Here is a 25756-nt window from a genome sequence, read left to right as displayed (position 1 = left end):
CCCCGTTATCAAACCTCCTGGCTGGGGTCCACAAGCTCCATGATGAGTTATTATACATAGTATAATATCCAGAAACAAACAGAAGTTTCACAAGCTGAATACATTGGGAAATTACCACCGTGTGGTATTTAACAAGTTTTTTTGTTTATAGGGCTGGTGAGATGGCTCAGTGGTTAATGACACTTGCTTGCAAAACCTTGTGGCCTGGGTTTGATTTGCCAGCACCTACATAAAGCCAGACAAAGTGGCCGATGCATATGGAGTTCATTTTCAGTGGTAGGAGGCCCTGGTACATCCAGTGTCTGTGCCTGCCTATGCCTTAAAGACTCCCCTCCTCCTGGCCCCCAGGTAGGGCGTCATTCTAGCTCAGGCTGACCTGGAATTCACTATGCAGTCTCAGGGTGACCTTGAACTTATGGCAATCCTCCTACCTCTCTGCCTGCCAAGTGCTGGGATTACAGGCATGTGCCACCACGCCCAGCTTTTTTAGAGTTTATTTCTACAAGTGTCCGAGGAAAGGAATCCTGCTTTCGTGCCTCAATAGCATAAAGTATACTTAATCACAAATTTGATACAGGCCATCTATTATAACATATGAATGTATTTCATACTCTCCCAAAAATTTCTAAGTCAATACTATATTTTCTTAATTACCGTAAGTTAATAAAATGTTCAATATCTCTTGACAGACAAAACCCTTCTTGCTGCTTTGTCTTTTTCAAGTTATTCATCTATGAATCTTGAAAGCAGAGTGTCAAGTCCCAGGGATGATCGGGTGAGTCTGGGCACACACTGTGGCTTCGTTGAGTGCTTACTCACCTGGGCACGGAGGTCAGATATGCAGATGAACTTCTTCAGCACATTCTTGGGGAGAATGTACGTATAACCAGTCTCCTTGATGTCATCAGATGAAACATAAATGTGATTGGTCCGCAGGTGCAGGTTAGCAGCAGAGATGGCCCTGGAAAATAGAGCGGAAATGCGATCATCTCTCAGGGAAATGTCCATAGGCCCTCATCCTGGTCTCTTGCCCATCACAGTACCTGACCCTCCATTCAGTCTTTGAAGAGAAGGTCTGGGTCTCGTAGTTGCTGGTGGTAGATGTTATGATCTCGTCACCATGCTTGTTGACAGTGCGAGTCTGAGTGGCAGTAAGCTGTGACTGCTCCTTGGTCTGCTTCTCAATCTCAGCGATCTGCTGCCGTTGCTGTGATGGTGCTGAAATCTCCATTCCTAGGATGATGTCTCGGATCTCTGACTGGGTCAGGGATGCCACGTTCACACTGTAGTGACACTGTGAGTTAAACAGGATTCTTCCTTCCCCCTTAATTAAGTCACTTTTGCCTTGATGACAAGGATATGACTGGGTAGACAGGGCAGCCCATACACTGTCCAGATAATCAAGTGACACTTCTCAGGAACACATACAGTAGGAATACATTCCATTCCCAGCAGCATGGTACAACGTACGTGCACACCTGTGGCTACATGAGACAATTTTTTTTTTGGTTTAGTCTTTCAAGGAAGGGTGTCACTTTAGCCCAGGTTGACCTGGAATTTACTATGTAGTCTCAGGATGGCCTTGAACTCATGGTGATTTCCTACCTCTGCTTCCTGAGTGCTTAAGACAATTAAATTTTTTTTTGTTTAATTTTATTTATTTGAGAGTGACAGAGGGACAGAGAGAAAGGCAGAGAGAAGAGAATGGGCACAACAGGGCCTCCAGCCACTGCAAACAAACTCCAGATGCATGTGCCCCCTTATGTATCTAGCTAATGTGTATCCTGAAGAATTGAGCCTCGAACCAGGGTCCTTAGGCTTCACAGGCAAGCGCTTAACCGCTAAGCCATATCTCCAGCCCAAGACAATTAAAAGAAATCTTTTTAACTTTTTTTTTTTTTTTTTCAAGGTAGGGTCTCATTCTAGCCCAGGCTAACCTGAAATTCACTCTTTATTCTCAGGGTGGCCTCAAACTCACAGCAATCCTCCTACCTCCTCATCCCAAGTGCTGGGACTAATAGTGTGCACCACCATGCCCAGCTTATTTTTATTTATTTATTTGAGAGAGAATAAAAGGCAGAGAGAGAGAGAATGGGTGTGCCAGGGCCTCCAGCCATTGCAAAGGAACTCCAGATACATGCACCCCCTTGTGCATCTGGCTTATGTGGGTCCTGGGGAATCGAATCAACGTCCTTTGGCTTTGCAGGCAAACGCCTTAACCACTAAGCTGTCTCTCCAGGGCCGCCCCCCCCCCCGAAACATCATGCTGGAGAGGTGGCTCAGCAGTTAAAGGCACTTGCTTGCAAAGCATGACAGACCAAGGTTCAAGTCCCTAGTACCCATATAATGCCAGAGGCACAAAGTGGTGCATGTATCTTGAGTTGGCATGCAGTGGCAGGGGGCTCTGGAGTGTCTCTTTCTCAAATAAATAAACAAATTTAAATTAAAACAACAAAAAGAGAGAGCCAAGAGGGATGGCACACACCTTTAATCCTAGCACTTGGAGGCAAAGGTAGAAAGACTGCTGAGAATTCAAGGCCAGTCTGGGACTATAGAGTGGGAACTAAAGAGTTCCAGGTGAGCCTGGCCTACAGTGAGGCCCTTCCTCGGAAAAGCATATACAAAATGGAAACCTCAAGCTGGGCATGGTAGCACATACCTATATTCCCAGCACTTGGGAGGCTAATACAAAGGCATTGTTGGGAATTCAAGGCCAGCCTAGGATATGATAAAACCCTGTCTGCACGTGTGTATACACACACACACACACACACACACACACACACACACACACGAGAAATGCCCTGTTCAAAATGTCAATAGTACCTCAAAAAAAAAAAAAAAGGCCAAAAGTGAGTCCAACCTCTCTTCCATAGGCATCTTTTTTTTTTTTTTTTTTTTTTGCGGGGGGTGGGATGGGGGGTGGGGGTTCAAGGTAAGGTCTCACTCTAGCCAAGAGTGACCTGGAATTCACTATGTAGTCTCAGGGTGGCCTCAAACTCATGGCGATCCTTCTACCTCTGCCTCCCAAGTGTGGTGCTGGAATTAAAGGTGTGTGCCACCACACCTGACTTTAGTATTTTATTTTATGAGACACACAGAGAGAATGGGTGTACCAGAGCCTTCAGCCACTGTACACGAAAACTCCAGACTCATGCACTATCTTGTGCATATGGCTTATGTGGGTTACTGGAGAATTAGAGGGAACTGAACCTAGGTCCTCAGGTTTCACAGGCAAATGTTTTATCTGCTAAGCCATCTCTCCAGTCCCTTCTTTTTTTTTTTTTAATATTTTTTTAAATTTTTTATTTATTTATTTGAGAGTGACAGACAGAGAGAGAAAGACAGATAGAGGGAGAGAGAGAGAATGGGCGCACCAGGGCTTCCAGCCTCTGCAAACGAATTCCAGACGCGTGCGCCCCCTTGTGCATCTGGCTAACGTGGGACCTGGGGAACCGAGCCTCGAACTGGGGTCCTTAGGCTTCACAGGCAAGCGCTTAACCGCTAAGCCATCACTCCAGCCCCAGTCCCTTCTTTTTATTTATTTTTATTTTCTTTGGTTTTTCAAGGTAGGGTCTTGCTCTAGCCCAGGCTGGCCTGGAACTTGCAGCAATCCTCCTACCTTTGCCTCCTGAGTGTGGGCATTAAAGGCATGCCCAACCATAAGCATCTCAAGACAATCTTTCTCTCCCTCTCTGTCTTTCATCTCATGTAGCTCATGATGGCCTCAAATTTGCTATGTAACTAAAGATGACCTTGAACAACTCCTTATGCACTTTCCTCTACCTTCTAGGTGCTGGGATTACAAGCCTGCACTACTACACCCAGCTAAGTTTCTTTTTTCGTTTTTCAAGGTAGGCTCACCAGCTCAGGCTGACCTGGAATTCACTATGTAGTCTCAGGATGGCCTCGAATTCATGGTGATTCTCTTACCTCTGCCTCGTGAATGTTGGGATTAAAGGCGTGTGCCACTGTTCTCAGCTTGACAAACTTCTAAGGCTAAAATGTTTCAACCCCATATACTGAGCCACTCACCCCCCCCCCCAACTCACTTGTTTTTCTTGCCATAGTCAGCTAAGATCAGATCCTTGAGCTGCACTTCCACCTTGATCCACTCCTCATCAGTCAGGGTGGGCCAAATGTGGTGGGGTTCTGTAATAGTAGTTTTGTCTGGCTTTAGAATCACCTTGGCCCGGTCATTGTTCACATGCAGGGCACGCAGAATCAGGATGAGACGGGAGAAAGCCTAGGAGATATGGAAGAGCAGGGAGAAATCAGCTGCTTCCAGATGTCCCCTTTTCTCTATGCTAGCCTTTCAAAAAACTCAAAAACTAATTTCATAAAGAGTTCCTGTTGCCCCATGCGGTTTGTGGGAAAGCTCAGGCACAGGATCTTTTCCTGACCCATACCGTGTAGGATGAGATCGTCTTGAGCCAGTCATCATACAAGTTGAAGAGAACCATCTGGGGCTCAGTGGCTTTGAGGATCAGATCCCCAAACTTTTCCACTTTGAGACAAGCCTGGAATGGGAGTTGGAGCTCTGATCCTTTGATCACAATGTTGGGAAAGTCCAGTAAATGTACCTAAAATGAGACAAGTCCAGGATTAGGAAAAAGACTAGAGGTCTCAGGCTCCCTTCCTTCTCCTTTACCCACTCTCTCTCTCTTACCTCCAGTGGATCCAGCATGCCCTTCCTGGTGACAATGATCTGCTTAGGCTGCTCCTCCACAGGCAGAGATCGGATCAAGGCAGCCACTTCTTCAGCTGTTTTCCACTTGGCCAACTAACAACCGAGAGAGAAAGAAATTGAGTCTACTCTCCCTGAGTAGCTAGAAGAAAAAATCCTACTTTTGAAATGAACTTCCTAATGAACATGTTGAATGTTACATTCAGGAGGAGAAGTGTCAAATAACCTGTGTAAGACAACATGTTTACATGCTTAACTGTGTGTTGCAAGTCAAACAAAAGAAATTAAGACTACTAGATAGTGAAAAGCTGCACAAGGGCTGCAGATATGGCTCAGAGGTTAAGGCACTTGCCTGATGGTCCAATGTTCCATCCCCAGTATCCATGTAAAGCCAGATGCATTAGGAGGTGCGTGTGACTGAGTTAAGTTTGCAGAGTCAAGAGGCCTTGATGTGCCCATTCTCTCTGCTTATAAATAAATAATAAAAGTGTCTTTTTAGGGGCTGGAGAGATGGCTTAATGGTTAAGGTAGTTGCCTGCCAAGCCTATGGACCTAAGTTCAATTCCCCAGTTCCCACGTAAGCCAGATACACATGGTGGTGCACCTATCTGGAGTTCATCTGCAGTGGCAAGAGGCCCTGACAGACACATTCTTTCTCTCTCTCTCTCAAGTAAATAACTAAAAAATATTTTTAGAAAAATATTTTTTTTTAAAAGCTGCAAAAGGAAATAAACATTAATAAACAAGACTAATGGGCTGGAGAGATGGCTTGGCGGTTAAGCGCTTGCCTGTCAAGCCTAAGGACCCTGGTTCGAGGCTTGATTCCCCAGGACCCATGTTAGCCAGATGCACAAGGGGTGCATCCGTCTGGAGTTCCTTCGCAGTGGCTAGAGGCCCTGGCGGGCCCATTCTCTCTCTCTCTCTATCTACCTACCTACCTACCTACCTATCTGCCTCTTTCTCTGTCTGTTGCTCTCAAATAAATAAATTTAAAAAAATAGATAAGACTAGTGAACAAAGGAAAGAGAGTTTATTCTAATTTTTTTAAGGTATGGTCTCACTCTAGCCCAGGCTGACCTGGAACTCACTGTAATCTAAGGGTGGCCTCCAACTCACAGCGATCCTCCTGCCTCTGCTTTCCCAGTACCGGAATTAAAGGTGTGTGCCAACATGTCTGGCTTTATTCTGATTTTTTTTTCCTTTGAGGTAGGGTCTCATTCTAGCCCAGGCTGATTTGGAATTCACTATGTGGTCTCAGGGTGGCCTCGAACTCAACAGTGATCCTTGTGTGTATCACCATGCCCAGCTTATTCTGATTAAAAAAATATATATACATACATACATACATACATACACGGCCAGGCATGTCTCTCCTCTCTCTGCTTGCAAATAAATTTAAAAAAAATTTTAGCCAGGCATGGTGGCACATGCCTTTAATCCCAGCACTCGGGAGGCAGAGATAGGAGGATCAGCCTGGGCTAGAGGGAGACCCTACCTTGAAAAACAAACAAACAAAAAGCTATAAATATAAAGAGGAACTGTAGTTGAGTATGCACAACTCAAGTTAGGGTCTATTAAACCAGTGTACTGGTTCCATTAAGAAAGATGACTTCTGGCGCTGGAGAGATGGCTTAGTGGTTAAGCACTTGCCTGTGAAGCCTAAGGACCTTGGTTCGAGGCTCGATTCCCCAGGACCCACATAAGCCAGATGCACAAGGTGGTGCATGCATTTGAAGTTCGTTTGCAGTGGGTGGAGGCAGTGATGCTCTCATTCTCTCTCTATATCTGCCTCTTTATCTCTCTCTCTGTCACTCTCAAATAAACAAACAAACAAACAAAGATGAAAGCCCAGCTAAAGGGTAAGAAAGGCTTTATACTCTCTTGGAGCTCCTAGAAGAGAATGCTGTCTTTCAATAGAAAGAGGAGGTATTTTCAAACAGAGAAAGAGAGAGAGAGAAAATGAATTGTCTTACTCTGTCCTTCCAAGAATGAGTGATAGCAAGGTTCTAAGGCATAATAACATTTAAATGCTAGCACTTAAGCTGCTCACCTGCCCCAAACGCTTTTGTCCAGCCCACACTGACGTGTGGATTATCTTGAGGAACAGCTGCCCTGTGCGCGGGTTGAAGATGAAGATAGCCCCATTGATGGGCTTGGTTGTCAAGTTCCCCTCAAAGGTCTAAAGAATGATTACATTAGTTAGCATGGCCTAGAAATAACCACTATGACTTCATCCCTCTGTGTGTGTGTAAAATGCATGTAATTGTCTTACCCTCCCAGAGGGGGACCCACATGCTCACACTGCTTCTAACACTCACCTTGTGGATAGTCACTCTGTAGACATTGGTGTCATCCACAAACCAAATAATCTGGTTGGAGAACAGTTCACCATAGTTCTGAGAAGACAAATAAGGCTCGGTAGGCTCAGATGAATAGAGCTGTAGCCCTTTGCGGATCCGTTCACGCAACACATATAAGGCAGGATTCGCCTTCATGATCTTGGCCATAGCCTGCTGTATAAGAGGCTTGCTGCCTGGGAACCAATTTCCATAAGCACTGTAAGGATAAAGGATAAAGGCTGAGAACTCCAAGAACAAGGCAAAGTACAACTCTATAAAGAAACTAAGAAGCGGGGCTGGAGAGATGGCCTGGTGGCTAAGGGCACTCACTTGCTTGCAACACCTGGTGGCCCAGGACTGATTCTCCAGTATCCATGTAAAGCCAGATACATTAAGTGGCATGTGCCTCTGGAGTTCATTTGCAGGAGTTCATTGGCAGGAGGCCCTAGCATGTCTACACTTTCTCTCAAAAAATAAAATAAGGGCTGGAGAGATGGCTTAGTGGTTAAGCACTTGCCTGTGAAGCCTAAGAACCCCGGTTCAAGGCTTGATTCCCTAAGATCCACGTTAGCCAGATGCATAAGGGGGGTGCACGCATCTGGAGTTCGTTTGTAGTGGCTGGAGGGCCTGGAGCACCCATTCTATTCTCTCTCTGCCTCTTTCTCTGTCGTTCTCAAGTAAATAAATAAAAAGAGGGCTGGCAAGATGGCTTAGTGGTTAAGGCACTTGCCTGCGAAGCCTAAGTATCCAGGTTAAATTCCCTATTACCCACATAAGCCAGATGCACAACGTGGTGTATGCATCCACAGTTTGTTTGCAGTGGCTAGAGGCCCTGGAGCATCCATTCTCTCTTTTGTAAAGAAATGAATAAATAAATAAAATATATTTTTAAAAAAGGGCTGGAGAGATGGCTTAGCAGTTAAGGTGCTTGCCTATGAAGCCTCAGGACCCAGATTCAATTCCCTAGTACCCACATAAACCAGATGCACAAGGTGGCACATGCATCTGGAGTTCATTTGCAGTGACTACAGGCCCTGGTACACCCATTCTTTTATCTGCCTCTTTCTCTCTCAAATAAATAAAGTATTAAACAAAAAGGAAGAGAAAAAAGAAAGAAACAAAGACTATAGGCCAGCTGACACAATAATCTGCTAATGTAATACACACTGAGAGAAGAGTCAGTGACCTGAGCAAACTGTCTGCATTAAAGTACAGGGCTAATGGAAAATACATGCTAAGACCTAACTCACCTGTGCAGGTTATAGGCCAGGTCAATGGCAATGAGCACACCTGTGGGCGAAGGGTAGATACTCATGTTGTCTGTGGTATAGTCCAGGAACTTGGCCCGGGCGTAGCGCTCAATATCATGAGAATCATAGTCTCCCCAGCGCAACTGGATGTCAATCCAATACTTCTGAGTAGTGGTACTGTCCATCACATCTCTAAAGATGGAGAGGTCAGGCTTTCAGAAAACCACAAGATAACCAATGTCCCCAGAATCATAAGAACTCCAAATCACTACACTTAAATCCCAAAACCATCTCCCCTGCCTATTCCAGATCAGTGAGACCCCTAAACCACCAGCTGAGGGGGCAGATGGGTTACACAGGAAACACAGGCTCGAAGTTTATAAGAAAGTCAGCAAGGAGCTAGGAATGGTGGCATGTATCTATAATCCAGCACTTGGGAAGATGAGGCAAGAGGATCTTAAGTTCCAAACCAGCTTAGGCTACATGGTATAGATCCTAATGTATTCAGAAAAATAAATAAATAAAAGGAGGCAAGGAGAATTAAGCAGTACTTCTAGAAGAACAATGAGAACTCCTAGATGCCTACAGCTGGGCTATAAAATGCTTACTTGGAGTCAGCCAGCAATGAGGGCCGGGAGACATTCCACTTATAGGACGCAAAGAGCAGTATATCTGCACAGGAAGAGTTCATCTTATAGGACTTCCGAGGGTGGATAGTCTCCTTTTGTACCGTCTCAATTTCCAGTGCATCCAGTTCCTGGTCAAAGACCTGAAGGTAAAGATAGAAGGGTTGTCACATGTTATGGAAACCCTCTTATGACGAGCTGGCAGGATTTATATGTGACAATAGGAGTCTCTTCCTCCCAGCTTCCATGCCTGATGAGACTGTGATCTCCTCACCCCTCAATCGTAACCCACCTGACACAAGTCCATCACAATGCTCTCATGGATCTTTTGCCACAAGTGAGCTCGGAATATCTGGATGAGAGAGATCTTCAGTGTGGGGATCTTGCCATGCATGAAAATCCCTGTCAAGTCCAGCTGCACCTGGAAGCCTACATACACCTGCCAGGAAAGAGAGGATGCTGGAACTTAGGACAACATGAAGGCAATGGAAATATTTTTCTCTTGGTTTTCATCCCATGTCTAAGAATCACACTTACATTGGCTCGATTGATGGTTGGGGACCACCAGAGAGTGAATCTACGATTGGGAATCTGGTTCAATCCTGACCGCTGAGCATTAGTTAGCTTCTTCCACTTCATCGATTCCTCAAAGCCACTGGCTTTCTCCCTAGGGAGAAGAAGAACAAATTGAGGTACTCTCCCGCCACCTCCAAGGCTGTCCTCCTGGGAGACAGCAGACCACAGAAACAGAAGTGATGTGCTCAGAGGATTGTACAGGTCTCAGTACAGAGCCTTACCAGAACAGACCCTCCCATGTAGGAAAGTAAGTGCCCTTGAAGAGTGTGTGTTCCAGAATGCCTTCCACACCACCCAGGGCCTGGATCATGTCTGTGCGATAGTTGTTTAGGTTCCAGAGTTTCCCATCATGCCGCTGATGTGTCCACCAGAAAGGGTTCTGCTTCAAAACCTAAAATGGTGAGGCAGGTATGAACAGGCTGCTGGGTACCTACTAACCCAGGTGCAGAGACTGCCAGATGCTGTCAGGTTAGGAGAAAGTCTCTTCACTACCTTCCACATACCTGGTACTGCTTGAAGTCAGTTCGGACACGCCAACCCTTATCATAAGCCAATGTATGGCGATCCTTCTGGAAGAGAGTGTTGATTCGAGGAATGCCACGATCCCATGAATCTTCTAGATCTTCTAAAGTCAGCCGTCTGCCCAGGAAAATATAGTCAACATACTTTCTCATGCAAAGAGAACATTCCTCACTGGTCAGGAATAGAACCTGTCTGATCTTAAAAACATGACCTCCACAAGATTCAGTGTTGTGCCCTAACCCCCTGATTAGTATGCCTTCCCAGATGCCCACCTGTTTTGAGCAATGGCCTCCTGTCTCTTGAGTGCATACTCAGCCCAGACCCTCTGAGAATCAATGAACTCGCTCTCCCATGGCTGTATGTAACGATACAGGTTGGGAATCAGCTGGTCCTCTTCATGACTCATTCCTGAACGAAAGTGTGTAATACCTACATCTGTTTGCTTGGACCACCTGTTTTGGGCAACCAAGATAAAAGAAAAAATTAAAATTGAAAGGATAAAATTACCCCCTTCCCTTAGGGTCTTAATAACCATGTAGCACTACAGATTGGCAATCAAGCCCTACCTGAGGTCAGACTGGGGAATGAGCACATGGCCCATCGAGAGCATGCCGAGTCCACCCAACTCCTTAGGGGTGTAGAATACGACAGGAGGGAATCGACTTGGCATCTTGGAATTCAGTCCAATCTTGATACGTGTCTGAATCTTGTTCTCACACTTTACCAGCAAGTCTAGGAGTTCCTGTGTGTTCACCACAGCCTCCCGAAAATATGTCATGAGGCCAATGAGTGCTGTATTCCACTTATTCACAATCTAAGGTTAGTGGGAAAGAGTAAATTCCAGATGAACAACATGGATAAGGAGACTTCTAATTATATTCCTAATACTCAAGAAGTAGAGCTGGAAGTGGTGACCCAGCACTTGGGAGGCAGAGGTAGGAGGATCACTATGACACTGTGAGTCTGAGGTCAGCCTGGGACTACAGAGTGAGTTCCAGGTCAGCCTGGGCTAGAGTGAGACCATGCCTTGAAAAAAATGAACAAACAAAAAATTAAACAAGGTGTGATGGCGTATACCTTTAATTCCAGCACTTGGGAGACAGAGGTAGGAGGATAGCAGTGAGCTCTAGGCCATCCAGAGACTATAGTGAATTTCAGGTCAGCCTGGGCTACAGTAAAACCCTACCTAAAAAAAAAAAAAAAAAAGGCTGGGCGTGATGGTGGTGCTCACTTTTTGTGTTTTTTTTTTTTAATTTTTAAATTTTTTATTTAATTTATTATTTAACTTTTAATTTTTAAATTTTTATTAACATTTTCCATGATTATAAAAAAAATCCCATGGTAATTCCCTCCCTCCCCACCCCCAAACTTTCCCCTTTGAAATTCCATTCTTCATCATATTACCTCCCCATTACAATCACTGTACTTAAATATATACAATATCAACCAGTTAGGGTCTCACTCTGGCCCAGGCTGACCTGAAATTCACTATGTAGTCTCAGGGTGGCCTTGAACTCACAGCGATCCTACCTCTGCCTCCCACCTTGAACTCAAGGTAATCCTCCTACCTGTGCCTCCCAAATGCTGGAATTAAAGGTGTGCTGGAAAGATGGCTCAGTGGTTAAGGTGTTTGTCTGCAAAGCCTAACAACCCAGGTTCAATTCCCTAGTACCTACATAAAGCCAGATGCAAAGTGGCACATGTATCTGGAGTTCATTTGCAGTGGCTAGAGGTCCTGGCATCCCCATTCATCCCCCCCCCCTTTTCTTGCAATAAATAAAGAGGATATTTAAAATAACTTTTATAAAAATTTATTTAATGACACAGAGAGGGAAACAGAGAGGGAGAAAGAATAGGCATACCAAGGCTTTTAGCCACTGCAAACAAACTCAGATGCATGTACCATCTGGTACATCTGGCTTAACATGGATATGGGGAATCAAACCTGGGTCCTTAGGATTTGCAGGAAAGCCCTTTTACCACTGAACCATCTCTCCAGCCCTTAAAGCACTCGAGAGGCAGAGGTAGGAGGATCGCTATGAGATCTAGGCCACCCTGAGAATACAGAGTAAATTCCAGGTCAGCCTGGACTAGAATGAGACCCTACCTTGAAAAACAAAAAACAACAAAAATTATTTATTTGCATACAGAGAGAAAAGAGACACAGAGAGATAATGGGCATACATACCAGGGCTTCTTGCCACTGCAAACAAACTCTAGATGCATCTGCTACTTTGTGTACATGGCTTTACTTGGGTACTGGGGAATCAAACCTGGGTGGTTAGGCTTTGCAGGCAGGTGCCTTAACTGCTGAGCCATCTCTCCAGCCCTGGAGCATGCCTTTAATTCCAGCACTTGGGAGGTTTTTTCTCCCTGCTTGGATCTGTGCTGGGGGTGGGGGTGGGGTAGACAACAGGGGGAGGGGATGACACTTCTTCTGCCATTATGGAACTTCCCCTGGATCTGCAAGCTTCAAATAAATCCCTTCCTCCCATAAACGGTACCTGGTTTGGAAGCTCATCCCAGTAACATGAAGCTGACTGCTACACTAACTGACCCTTGTCAAAGTCTCATTTAAACAGTCCAGACTTATTTAAATTATGACTAGAACTAAAGAGAATTGTTCTGTACTAGTCTGTGTACTGAAATACAGCTAAAGCAGCAATGATTCTAATAAAATGGGAAGGAAAGAAGAACAGAGTCTGGGCCTTAGCAGTAAAACATACCTATAGTCCCAGCCATCTGGCAAGCAGGAAGATTACCTAAGCCCAGAAGCTCAAGACCAGCCTAAGCAACAAACTGAAACATCTGTCTAAAAAAAATCAGAACACATGAGACCCTACCTTGAAAAACTAAAAATTGAAAAAAAAAAATCAGAATAGGTAGGAATATGGTTCAGTAGTGGAATGCTTGTCTAGCACATGCAAGGTCTTGAGTTCGATTCCCAGCATGGCAGAAACAACACAAAGGGAGCCAGACACCTACAGCCCTACAGAAGATTTTCCTCTTAACAACCAAGATTATTTTTGGGGGGGCGGGGGTGGTGGGTTTGCTCTAGCCCAGGCTGACCTATATTCTCAGGCTGGCCTCAAACTCATGCTGCTTCTCTTACCTCTGCCTCCCAAGTGCTAGAATTTCAGGTGGGTGCCACTTACACCCACCTTCCAAGATACCAGGGCCTCCAGCCACTGCAAAAAAAATGGCAGACCCATGTGCCACCTTGTACGTGTGGGATTATGTGGGTACTGGGGAACAAAACCTGTGTTAACTGCTAAGCCATCTTTCCAACCTGTCTTTTTTATTTTTATTTATTTGAGACACCAGGGCCTCTAAGCCACTGCAAACCAACTCCAGATGCATGTGCTACCTTGTATATCTGTAATTACATGGACACCAAGGAACAGCACTCAGGTCCTTAGGCTTTGCAGGCAAGCACCTTAACTGCTGAGCCATCTCCTCATCCCATAACCAAGATATTTTAAGTGGCCTTACTCTATACCACTTAAGGAATCTAATACTAAGCCGGGCGTGGTTGTGCATGCTTTTAATCCTAGCACTTGGGAAGCAGAGGTAGGAGGATCATCATGAGTTTGAGGCCATCCTGAGAGTACATAGTAAATTCTAGGTCAGCCTGTGCTAGAGCAAGACCCTACCATGAAAAACCAAATATATATATATTTTTATTATTATATATTTTATATTATTATATTTGTTTATAATTTATCTAATATAAATTATGTACGCATATAATATATATATATAATTTATATTAAATTTTTTTTTTCAAGGAGGGAGATAGAAAAATAGAGTGAGAGTGTTTCGGTGTACCAGAGCCTCTAGCTGAGGCAAACAAACTCCAGATGCTTGCAGACAAACACCTTAATCACTAAGCCATCCTTCCAGTCCCTCCACCTTTTTTTTTTTGAGACAGGAGGGTCTCTTACTGGCCTGGACCTTGCCAAGTAGGCTAGACTGGCTGGCTAGAAAGCCCAAATATTTAAGATCCTTTTTAAAATTATTTTTATTTATTTAAGAGATAAAGGGGGAAGAAAAGAGAGAGGGAGAGGAAGAGAAAATGGGCACGCAGGCCTCTAGCCCCTACAATGGAACTCCAGACATGTGCTACATGTGCTTCTGGCTTATGTGGGTACTAATGGGGTGATTCCTGGGTCCTTAAGCTTCAAAGGCAAGAGCCTTAACCATTAGGCCATCTTTCCAGTCCAAGATTCTGTTTAATTTCTCACCATGTATCTATTATTAACCTCGATCCAGCTGCTCTCCTCTGGGGCTCAGGCATGTCTTCCTCTACTTGCTCTTTACCCTGCCCCACGAACTCCCATGTCACTGCTCCAGCAGTGATCTTACTTCTCTGTGGCACTCTGGATGCTACTATCTCTTTCTTAATTTAATAACTCAACTTGTTCCTATTCTAAATACTTGCCTTGTGCTAGGTATGATGATCCACACCTATAGACCCAGCACTTGGGAAGGACAGATAACAGCTCAGACTAGCCCAGGTTACATGAGACCCTGTGTCAAAAAATAATATAGAAAGAACAAAAAACTGGCCTTGCTTTCATCTCCCACTAGGTGGCATCTAATCTAGTTCCTGCTCCATCACGGAGATAAGTGTAGTTGTTGTCTCCACTCACCTCCCTTCTGCTGCCATCTGGCTTCCATCCGTACTATTTCTGAAACAGCTCTAAGGTCACCAATGACGTCCTAATGGCCAACTCCAATGGCTACTATTCAGTCCTTATCTAACCGAAATGCTCTTAGGCAACAGAAGCTGTTAAGCACCTCCTCCAAATCCGGACATTTGTTCCTGGCAGCCCTGGCTCTTACTTCCCGACACTTTCCCATCAGGTCTCGTCCCACTGTATCTTGGTTTCCCAAGGCTCTAAATATGTCCCGCTATACCCTCTGAGGTGATCTTGCTTATTCTTGAGCTCTCTAATCTTTATGCTGACAGACTCCTAAGTCTACAGCTCTCCTCCTGCCCAACTGAGTGGTATGAGAAAATGTCTAAAGTCATTTTTGTTTGTTATAATTAGGGGATGTTACCGGCATTGGATGGATAGAAGTTAGGCATACTAACCACAATGTACATAGAAGCTCTCACAATAAAGCATCTGGCTCAAAATAACAACAATGAGGCTGGGTATGATGGCGCATGCCTGTAACCCTAGCATACGGGAAGCTAAGGTAGATGGAATGCCAGGAGTTTAAGGTTAGTCTGGGCTATAGGGTGAGTTCCAGGTCCATCTGGGCTAAAGCAAGATCCTGCATTGAAAAAAAACAAATAAAAATCAACAGTACCTTCCAAGGCTCAGAGTCTAATGCGGAAGAGGTGGCGGAAAGAATGTAAGAGCCAAAGGAAGGGTAGGACTCCTTACAACGTGCTCCTCCAGATACAAAATGGCCTGCATATCCATGACCTCACTGTGCCTGACACTACCTACACAAGACCATCATAAGAGGAGAAAAAGATCATGACATCAAAATAAAAGAGAGATTAACTGAGAGGGGGAGGGAATGTGATGGAGAATGGAGTTTCAAAGGGGAAAGTGGGGGGAGGGAGGGTATTACCATGGGACTTTTTAATAATCATGGAAGTTGCTAATAAAAATTTGAAAATTAAATTAAATTTAAAAAAAAGAAATCAATAGTAGGCTGGAGAGATGGCTTAGTGATTAAGGCACTTGCCTGTGAAGTCTAAGGACTCATGTTCAACTTTCCAAATCCCTCATAAGCAAGACACTAAAGGGTGAGGCAAACACAAGATTGCACATGCACACTAGGTGGTACAAGCATCTGGAGTTTGATCTCAGTAGCTAAGGGCCAATTCGCTCTCTCCATAATAAAAAGAAAAAAATCAACAGTGATGGAGGGAGAAGAGAGGAGGAATTTAGGGGATGGTATTGTATGTATGTAAGTAGATGAACAGATTACTGGGGGTGAAATGGCCTAAGTGAGGTCAGGAGAAGGGATTGAGTAAAGGAAGGGTGGGAGGAGGGTTAATCAAAATTTAAAGATACTACCAGGCGTGGTGGCACACGCCTTTAATCCCAGCATTCAGGAGGCAGAGGTAGGAGGATCACCAAGAGTTCAAGGCCACCCTGAGACTACATAGTGAATTCCAGGTCAGCCTGGACTATAGTGAGACCCTACCTCGAAAAACAAAACAAAACAAAAAAAAAATCTGAGATATTGTGAATAAGCCATATAGAAACCTACCTTTTGGTAATGGCACACCCAGCAGCCATAGACTTATTAGAAAAATTTCAGTGCCAGTGATGGGATACCTTCTGGTGAGATTTTGGCCAGGGAAGTCCCTAATATCCCCCAGACTTTGTAGGCCATTGCCAAGGCTCTTGGTTTTCCACCAGAAATAGATGGTTAAGACCCTACTGCTGAAGATTCCATATGCCTGGGTTGCAAGGTCACTGAGAAATCAAGCTGGAGTGGAGCTGAAAACCTCCTCTCTGTAGACCAGCTGACAGAAAGCTGGAAAAAGCTGCACTGCACACACTCTGACAGGAATGAGAAGTCATAAGTGGTAAAAACAGTGGACACTGTAAGCCTTAAGTTTGGCCGACTAGGCCAAATGACTGAATGGGTGCAATAGTGGCATGTTTGTTATGGGGAAAACCAACTGCTCTCTAATTGGACTGGTAGCCCACTCCATGGGAGGTACATGCCTGGTACTGAAACCCTATTCAAAAAAGCCTATGGCAGGAAAGGGAATGAGCCTGCTTTTGTCTGGCTAAATGCATATATTGTTCTCACCAAAATGCCTGGTAAGCATTTTACTTAACGTTTGTAACCATATATTAATGCTACTCTCATTTCCGGTTACAGAAGCTTCTCTTTTCAGATGGTGGTGACCACTGGGATGACTCAAAAGGCAACACAGTGCTGAGAAGAAGTGACAGAGGAGTATTCAGCACTGAAATATCTCTATTATACCTTCCAAGGTGGTGGAAAGAATGTAAGAGCAAAAGGAAGGGTAGGACTACTTACAATGCAATCATTCAGACAAAACTTGGCCTTGGTATCTGACCTTGTAGTGCCTAGCACCTACCTTCACAAGACCCTCATGATAGGAGTTTAAAGATGATGACATCAAAATAAGAGAGAGACTAATGGAGAGAGGGAGGAGATATGGAGAGTGGATTTGTGAAGGGGAAAGTGGAGGAGGAGAGACAATTATCATAGTTTTATTGTCTGTAATTATGGAAGCTGCCAATAAAAGAAAAAAAAAAGTTAAGAGCCAGGTATGGTGGACAAAGTCTTTAATCCCAGCACTTAGGAAGCAGAGATAGGAGGATTTCTGTGAGTTCAAGGCCACCCTGAGACTACATAGTGAATTCCAGGTCAGCCTGGGCTCCAGTGAGACCCTACCTTGGGGAAAAAAAAAATTAACAGTGACAATGCCCATGATGTCTCAGCTAGGTGACTTCATCATCCCCACCATATATAAACAAACAACTTGGCATGCCCACAGACCCAGGTACTCTAGAATATGAGGCAAGAGGACCACTTGAGACCAAGACCAGAGCCTGAGCAACAGAGCAAGACTCCATTTCAAAACAGGAGAAAAAGCCAAGCATGGCGGCACACACCCATAATCCCCACGCTCCAGGATTCCAGGCCAGCCTGAGCTACAGTGAGACCCTACCTTGGAAGAAAACAAAACAACAACAAGAAACAGGAACAGAAGCATTGCCACAAGTTCAAGGCCAGCCTGTTCTACATAGTGAGTTCCAGGCTAGCTAGCGCTGTCTCATTAACAAAACATCTTGAACTTCTTCCTATACCTTTGTAGTCAGTGGCTAGAAGATACCTATCTACTCACCCATGTTAAAACTAAATAGTAGGCTGCAGAGATGGCTTAGTGGTTAAGGCATTTGACTGCAAAGCCAAAGGACCTCAGTTTGATTCCCCAGGACCCACATAAGCTAGATTCACAAGGTGGCCTTTAGAGTTTGTTTGCAATGGCTGGAAGCCCTGGTGTGCCCATTCTCTCTCTCTCTCCCTCCCTCAAAAAAAAAAACTGATATACAAATAAAATTTTTAAAAGAGAGAGAGAGAGTGGGTGGGGAGGGAGGGAATTACCATGGAATTTTTTTTATAATCATGGAAAATGTTAATTAAAATTTAAAAATTTAAAAAAATAAAAAAGAGAGAGAGAGAGATGATGCAGTAGTCACTCCCATGCTTAAGACTAATAGGATTCTTTTCTTTTCTTTTTTTGGTTTTTCAAGGTAGGATCTCACTGTAGCCCAGGTTGACCTGGATTTTACTTTGTAGTCTCTCAGGGTGGCCTTGAACTCATGGAGATTCTCCTAGCTCTGCCTCCTGAGTGCTGGGATGAAATCATGTGTCACCACACCTGGAAGAATGTGAGGATATGAAAATCTGGAACACAGGAAAGCCTATTTCAAAACTAAAATAAAGGGGCTAGAAAGATGACTCAGAGTTAAAAGCACTTGTGTTCAAAGCCTTAAAGGCTTACAGCCTGTGTTTGATTCCAAAGTACCAGATACACAAAGTGGTGCATACACCTAGAATTTGTTTGCAGTGCTGAGAGGCACACAGGCTTGTGCTCTTGCTCACTTTCTCTCTCTACTTGCAAATAAATAAAATAGTTGAAAATAAAATAAAAGAAGCCGAGCATGGTGGTGCATGCCTTTAATCCCAGCACTTGGGAGGCAGAAGTAGAAGAACTGCCACAAATTCAAGGCCACTCTGAGACTACACAGTGAGTGCCAGGTCAGCCTGGGCTAGAGCAAGAGCCTACCTCAAAATAAATAAATAAATAAATAAATAAGTGAATAAAAAATAAAAGGCTGTGCCAGGCAAGGTGGCGCTTGCCTTTAATCCCAGCACTCAGGAGGCAGAGCTAGGAGAATCTCCATGAGTTCAAGGCTACCCTGGGATTAAAGTGAATTCCAGGTCAGCCTGGACTAGAGTGAGACCCTACCTCATAGAAACCAGAAAAAAATAAAAATAAATAAAATAAAAGGCTGGGCATGGTGGCACATGCCTTTAATCCCAGCACCCAGGAACACCACTGAGTTCAAGGACAGCCTGACACTACATAGTGAATTCTAGGGCAGTATGGGCTACAGGAAGATCCTACCTTGAAAAACCAAAATAAATAAAATAAAATTCCTAGCTGGGCATGCTGGCTCATGCCTTTAGTCCCAGAACGCAAGGAGACTCACTGTTTGAGGCTAGCCTGGTCAAAGAGTGAGTGCCTGGGCTAGAGAGAGACCTTACCACGAATGGAAAAGCAAAAACAGAGGGCTGGAGAAATGGCTTAGTGGTTAATGTGCTTGCCTGCGAAAGTTAAGGAGCCAGTTTCGATTCCTCAGTATGCACTTAAGCCAGGTGCACATGTTGGGGCGTGCACCTGGAGTTTGTGGTGGCCGAATGACAGCTGTGTAGTGGCTCACATCTGTAATCTTAGCAATGAGGAGGCTAGGGCAGGAGGATTACTGGAACTACCTAGCCATCCTTGGCTACAAGACCCTGTTGCAATTATAACTATCCCCACCCACACACAATATAAATGAGATATTCCACTGTAAAGAAATACACCAAATTAAAGAAAGAGAGATGACTTAGAGATTAAGGCACTTGCTTGCGAAGCCAAAGGACTCAGGTTCGATTCCCCAGTACCCACATAAGCCAGATGCACAAGGTGGTGCATGAATCTGGAATTTGATTGCAGTAGTCACAGGCCCCTGACATACTCTTTCTTTCATTCATTCTGTCTCTCAAATTAATCAATAAAATATAAAAAAAGAACTTTGGTTATAATATTTTATTTTTTTGGTTTCTCCAAGGTAGGGTCTCACTCTTAATCTAGGCTGACCTGGAATTCACTTTGTAGTCTCAGAGTGGCCTTGAACTCACAGAGATCTCCTACTTCTGCCTCCCGAGTGCAGTGATTGAAGGCAACCCTGGCACAACACAGCCGGAGTCAAGGCCACCCCTAAGACCACCACAGAGTGAATTCCAAATCAGCCTGATTACAATGAGACTCTACCTTGGGGGGAAAAAATGAGAGCAAGAAAGAACAGAATGTTTTAGACTAGAGAGATGGTTCAGTGCTTAGGTGTGCTTCCTGTGCAAGCATGAGTGCCTGGGGGATAGAGTTCAAATCTCCAGACCCCATATAAACCAGTTGGACATGGTCATTGTGCCTCTAGTCCAGCAAAGGAAGCAGAGACCTGAGAATCAACGGAACCCAGCAAGGTCTGGTAACAGTAAAAAGAGACCCCAGCCAGACATGGTGGTGAACACCTTTAATTCCAGCACTTGGGAGGCAGAGGTAGAAGGATCACCTTGAGTTCAAGGCCACCCTGAGACTTCAGGGTTAATTCCAGGTTAGCTTGGGCTAGAGCAAGACCATACCTCAAAAAAAAAAAAAAAAAAAAAAAAAAAAAAAAAAAACTAAATAGGTAAATAAAAAAGAGAGACTACAGTTTAAAAACAAGCCCAGAGAGAAGAGCGATGGAATACCCCAGGTTCTACCCAGACCACCTCAAGTGAGTGTAAACCCGCCACAGGCATGCCTTAAGCACATATACACATGCATAACATGCACACACTTATGCAATTTTTTTTAAAGCCATGTTTTAAATTTTTGTACTTGGCTGAAAATTCTTTACTCCAGGTCCATAAAATATCCAACTTCCTAATTACTCTAGTAAACCTTGTCTTCTTTTTTCTTTTATGAAAAAGCAAGATAGCAAGAGAGACAGAGAGAGAGAACTGGCATACCATGGCCTCCAGCCACTACAATTGAACTCCAGATGCGTGTGCCACGTCACCTTGTGCATCTAGCTTATGTGGGATCTGTAGAGTACAACATGGGTCCTTAGGCTTAACAGTCAAGCACCTTAATTGATAAGCCATCTCTACAGTCTGATTTTCTCTTTTTTAAAATTTGCTTATTTTTACTTCTTATTTGAGAGTGTCAGACAGACAGAAAGAGGCAGAGAGAGTGAGAGAGAATGGGTACACCAGAGTCTCCAGCCACTGCAAACCAACTCCAGACGTGTACGCCCCCTTGTGCATCTGGCTTACATAGGTCCTGGGGAATGGAGCCTTGAACTGGGGTCCTTAGGCTTCACAGGCAAACACTTAACTGCTAAGCCATCTCTCCAGCCCTGATTTTTTCTTTTTCTTTCTTTCTTTTTTTTTTTTTCAACGTAGGGTTTCATTCTAGCCCAGGCTGACCTGGAATTCACTATGTAGTCTCAGGGTGGCCTTGAACTCAGCATAATCCTCCTACCTCTGCCTCCCCAGTGCTGGGATTAAAGGCGTACACCACCATGCCTGGCTTCTTTTTTTTATTGCCACATGCATACCAAGCTAGTTACATCACCGCACCTCTGGCTAAACTATAATGCCCTTCTTCATCACTCATGCCAACATCATTTACACATTATTTCTGTTGTCTGGCCTAAATGTAAGATAGGAGGATTAACTTAAAAAGGGAAGTTTATTTCCTTCCTTGTGCTATTATATTCCAAAAAATGTGCCACAAGAAAATTGCAATAATACTAAGATAATAAAAAGCATCCTAACCAGGAACCTTAGATCTTCTAAACCTTGTAAATCCCTAAGAATACACAATTACAAACATTCAGATTATTCTTCCTCAATTCCAGCTGCCTTAGTTGAGCTTTCTGAAACAACTAAAGGGTAAAGAAACACAGCGGGGCTGGAGAGATGGCTTAGCGGTTAAGTGCTTGCCTATGAAGCCTAAGGACCCTAGTTCGAGGCTTGATTCCCCAGGACCCATGTCAGCCATATGCACATGGGGAAGTATGTGTCTGGAGTTCATTTGCAGTGGCTGGAGGCCTTGGAGCGCCCATTCTCTCTCTGTCTCTGTCTGTCTGTCTGTCGCTCTCAAATAAATAAATAAAAATGGACAAAAATTTTTTTAAAAAAGCCCAGAGAACTGTTTTTGATGATATGCTATCATACTGGCTAGAATATAAGCTATATGACTTAAATACTAAACCTAAAATGCTAAGGTAAAATGTAAAATTGGTGCTTTTTGTTCAAATAAAGGAATCCAACTTCTACTTTTGCCTTAACTTAGAAGTAACACAAATTCACAGATGCAGGCTGCTAAATTCCTCAAGAGAGTTTTCAGAAAATAAACCTACATTGATCTGACATTCTGAGCTACTGTCCCATAAAGTACAGAGATGAGTACACCAAGAAGAGTCGGGAAGGAGCTCAAACCAGAGGGAGAGTCCAAAGGGATGCAAGATGAGCACAGGATGTGAGGGAAACTGGGGCTTAGGCCTTACCTTGGTAAAGGTGGTAGAGCCAGAAGCCATCAGAATCTGACGCACGCGGTTGTGGAAGCGCTGCATTGACTCATCATCCACACGCAGAAAACACTGAGCTGTCCGCTCCTTAGTAACCTAAGCCACAAGGTCAAGGTCAGCTTGTGACACACTTCTACAGAAGCAAGGACAAACTTTGTAAGGCAGCTATGCTCACTATTACACCACCAATGCACACCAAGGACTATCTCTGATCACTAAGCTCTATCCACCCAACAAGGCTCAATGTGCTGCCAGTGAGAGGGTATACCTACGTTCCTCACCCCATTTATCCTGGAGCTACAGGGACAATGTTACTCCTTATGCCCCTCATAGGTTGTACCTCATTCTGTAGGTTCCAGACCCCGTCCTTGTGAGTGAATTCCTCATAGCTGGTACGGCATTTGGGCAGAATGCGGCACTCGAAGCCACACATGTTGAAGAGTAGGTTGGGGTTGTCTTTACTGTACACAGACACAAAGCTATTCTCCCACTGCACTGTAGTCACTGAGCGTGGCAGCCGGTTTTTGATGTCCCAGAACACTGCCCGACCCCTGTCCATAGAGAACATATATGTGGTCACATCACTGTGATAAAGACCCTTCCTTCCAAATTTCAGACAAGTGATTCCAACAGGGCTACCCTCCTCCCGCCCAGGACACAATGTCCTCAACGTTAATTACTTTTGGGTCCCCCAGGTTCCTATGGCCCCAACTCAGACTCACAAATTAACATCATGTTTCATGAGACGCATGCGGGCATCTCGGGGCCAACACTTCTTGTTGTTGTAGCCAACAATGTTTTCATTGTTGGGATCTGGGTGTTCTGTCAAGTAACGTTGGATCAGGTCCCGAGCCTCATCTGCTGTGAACCTACAGTAGAGAAAAGTACAATGCTGAGGCCCAAATTAGCTGCATAGGTACACTCCAGGCTTCATTTCCCTTTAAAATTCTAACCCAGGGGTTGGAGGGATGGCTCAGCGGTTAAGGCACTTGCCCACAAAGCCAAAGAACCCAGGATGGATTCCCCAAGACCCACATAAGCCAGATGCACAAGAGGGCAAATACATCTGGAGTTCATTTGCAGTGCCTGCAGGCCCTGACACACCCATTCTCTTTTTCTCTTGTCTACCTGCCTATTTCTCTCTCAAATAAATATTGAAAAACTAAATATTAACATTCAATTCCGCTGGGCATGGTGGCACACACCTTTAATCCGAGCACTTGGAAGGCAGAGGTAGGAGGATTGCCGTAAGTTAAAGGCCACCCTGAGTTGACATAGTGGATTCCAGGTCAGCCTGAGCTAGAGCAAAACCCTACCTTGAAAAAAAAAAAAAAATTCCAACCCAGCTATGAGTTAACTAAGCACAAGAGCTGCTGTCACAGGCAGGACATGCCTTAGGGCTATACAAGGCAAAGAATGCATCCAAGCCCCTACCTGAAGAAAATATGGATACGATCAATGTATCTACAGAAGAGACGGATGGGGTGTGCAGCCTCAGTGGCTATGTCCTGAAAGCTGAGAAAGTCATTCGGCATCTGAGGAGGCCCAGCCATCTCACTGGCCCGGTGCAATCCCAACACAAGCAAGTCCATCACCAAGCCATAATACTGCACAATGAACGAGGCAAACTGCAGGCCTCTGATGATCCCATATGAATTCGTATGGTTCATGTCCTAGAAAGAAAAACCCACAACTCTTAGCCATGGCCAAGGGTGGCGATGTCCCAGGATTCTCCAGGATCTAGCCTCTTCTACTCTTCCTTTAACAAATCCTAACTCAGAGGGCCGGACAACCCTATCCCTAACACAATTTCTTGCTAATATGCCCTTATAGAAGTACCTTATAGTTGATGACAACATTGTTCTTAGCTGTCATGTAGTCAGCAATGTTGTGGTCCACAATGAGTCGCAGCAGTCTGTTAAGCAGGGTCAAGTCAATCTTTTCATACATCTTCTCAAAGCGTGATTCCAGCATGACATTGCACTCACCTTCACTGGTCTCCCACACATCCTGCAGGTTATTGATGCCTAAAAAACAGGAAGAACAAGACCTCAGGAAATTAGAAATTTCCTTCCAGGACTAGAACTCACCAGCTATTTGAACATTCCAAACTCTAATCCCATTATCACCCATTAATTCACCCTGACTTCAGTATGTCAACTCTGCTCCACTTAACAATAATACTGTTAGATTGGAGTAAAAGAGTAAACCAGGGCTGGAGAGATGGCTTAGCAGCTAAGGAGCATGTCTGTGAAGTCTGAGGTCCCAGGTTTGATTACCCTGAGCCCAGATGAACATGGTGGCACATGGGTCTGGAGTTCATCTGCAGTGGCTAGAGGCTCTGGTACACCCAGTTTCTCTCATAAATAAATTATTTTTAAAAAGAGCCGTGTATGGTGGTGCACACCTTTAATCCCAAAACTCAGGAGGCAGAAGTAGGAGGATCACTGAGAGTTCAAAGCCACCCTGAGATTATGCAGTGAATTCCAGGTCAGCCTAGTGTTAGAGTAAGACCCTACCTTAAAAAAAAAAATTAATTTTCATCTATTTATTTGATAGAGAAAGAGAGAGAGAATGTGCATGGCAGGGCCTCCAGCCACCTTATGTACCACCTTATGCATCTGGCTAATGTGGGTCCTGGGCAACCGAACCTGGGTTCTTTGGCTTTGCAGGCAAACAACTTAACCGCTAAGCCATCCCTCCAATCCCCCACCCCAATTTTTTTTTGAGGTAGGGTTTCACTCTAGCCCAGGCTGACCTGGAATTCACTATGTAGTCTCAGGGTGGCTTCAAACTCATGGTGATACTACTACCTCTGCCTCCCAAGTACTGGGATTAAAGGCATGTGCCAACATCCTGGCTCTCAAAAAAATTCTTTTTTAAAGAGTAAATCATCAGGTGTGGTGACATATGCCTTCACCATTAATCCTAGCACTCAGGGGGTAGAGGTAGGAGGATGACCACGAGTTCCAGGCCACCCTAAGACCACATAGTGAATCCCAGGTCAGCCTGGGCTAGAGTGAGACCCTACAATGAAAAACCAAGAACAACAAAAACTTTTTTGATGTAGAACTCAATTTCCCCACCTTCTCAGGACAAATTCCAGCAAAATTTTACCTTGGCACCACTTGTAAACAAGCAGTGGGGGTGGTTCTGTGTCAGCAGGCTTGATCCACGGTGGGAAAAGACGGCGCTTGTCTGCTTCATACCACAGATACTGGTCCAGATAGGCATCAGTTATCTTCTCCAGTGGTTCCACATCATACACTGGCACTAGGTGGCTATAGAGATCCATAAACTCTATGCCCACCTATGGGATAAAGAAGCTGGCTCACATCCATCCATACACCACCTGAGACAACCTGGCACACTTGAGTGCCAAGAATGAGTAACAGAG

The 25756-nt window shown here is 44.5% G+C and overlaps 1 protein-coding gene across 1 annotated transcript in view; it reads right to left on the bottom strand.

Annotated features, from left to right (window-relative positions):
• The window catches only part of Prpf8 (pre-mRNA processing factor 8), a 40237-nt gene that overhangs the window by 1555 nt on the left and 12926 nt on the right, over positions 1–25756 (bottom strand). The window contains exons 19-39 of the mRNA XM_004667853.3: positions 25477–25669; positions 24199–24386; positions 23794–24032; positions 23082–23228; positions 22700–22910; positions 22339–22455; positions 10567–10814; positions 10273–10452; positions 9982–10117; positions 9700–9869; positions 9440–9569; positions 9195–9341; positions 8885–9045; positions 8277–8468; positions 7006–7243; positions 6738–6866; positions 4670–4783; positions 4410–4583; positions 4053–4246; positions 1044–1283; positions 820–961 (exon numbers count right to left, since the gene is read on the bottom strand). Of these exons, the coding sequence (XP_004667910.1) occupies positions 820–961; positions 1044–1283; positions 4053–4246; positions 4410–4583; positions 4670–4783; positions 6738–6866; positions 7006–7243; positions 8277–8468; positions 8885–9045; positions 9195–9341; positions 9440–9569; positions 9700–9869; positions 9982–10117; positions 10273–10452; positions 10567–10814; positions 22339–22455; positions 22700–22910; positions 23082–23228; positions 23794–24032; positions 24199–24386; positions 25477–25669 (3690 nt within the window). The remainder of the gene's footprint in view (positions 1–819; positions 962–1043; positions 1284–4052; positions 4247–4409; positions 4584–4669; positions 4784–6737; positions 6867–7005; positions 7244–8276; positions 8469–8884; positions 9046–9194; positions 9342–9439; positions 9570–9699; positions 9870–9981; positions 10118–10272; positions 10453–10566; positions 10815–22338; positions 22456–22699; positions 22911–23081; positions 23229–23793; positions 24033–24198; positions 24387–25476; positions 25670–25756) is intronic.

Source organism: Jaculus jaculus, chromosome 9 (genome assembly GCF_020740685.1).
Source record: "Jaculus jaculus isolate mJacJac1 chromosome 9, mJacJac1.mat.Y.cur, whole genome shotgun sequence".
Classification (NCBI taxonomy): domain Eukaryota; kingdom Metazoa; phylum Chordata; class Mammalia; order Rodentia; family Dipodidae; genus Jaculus; species Jaculus jaculus.
This window is presented reverse-complemented; position numbering and strand designations above follow the sequence as displayed.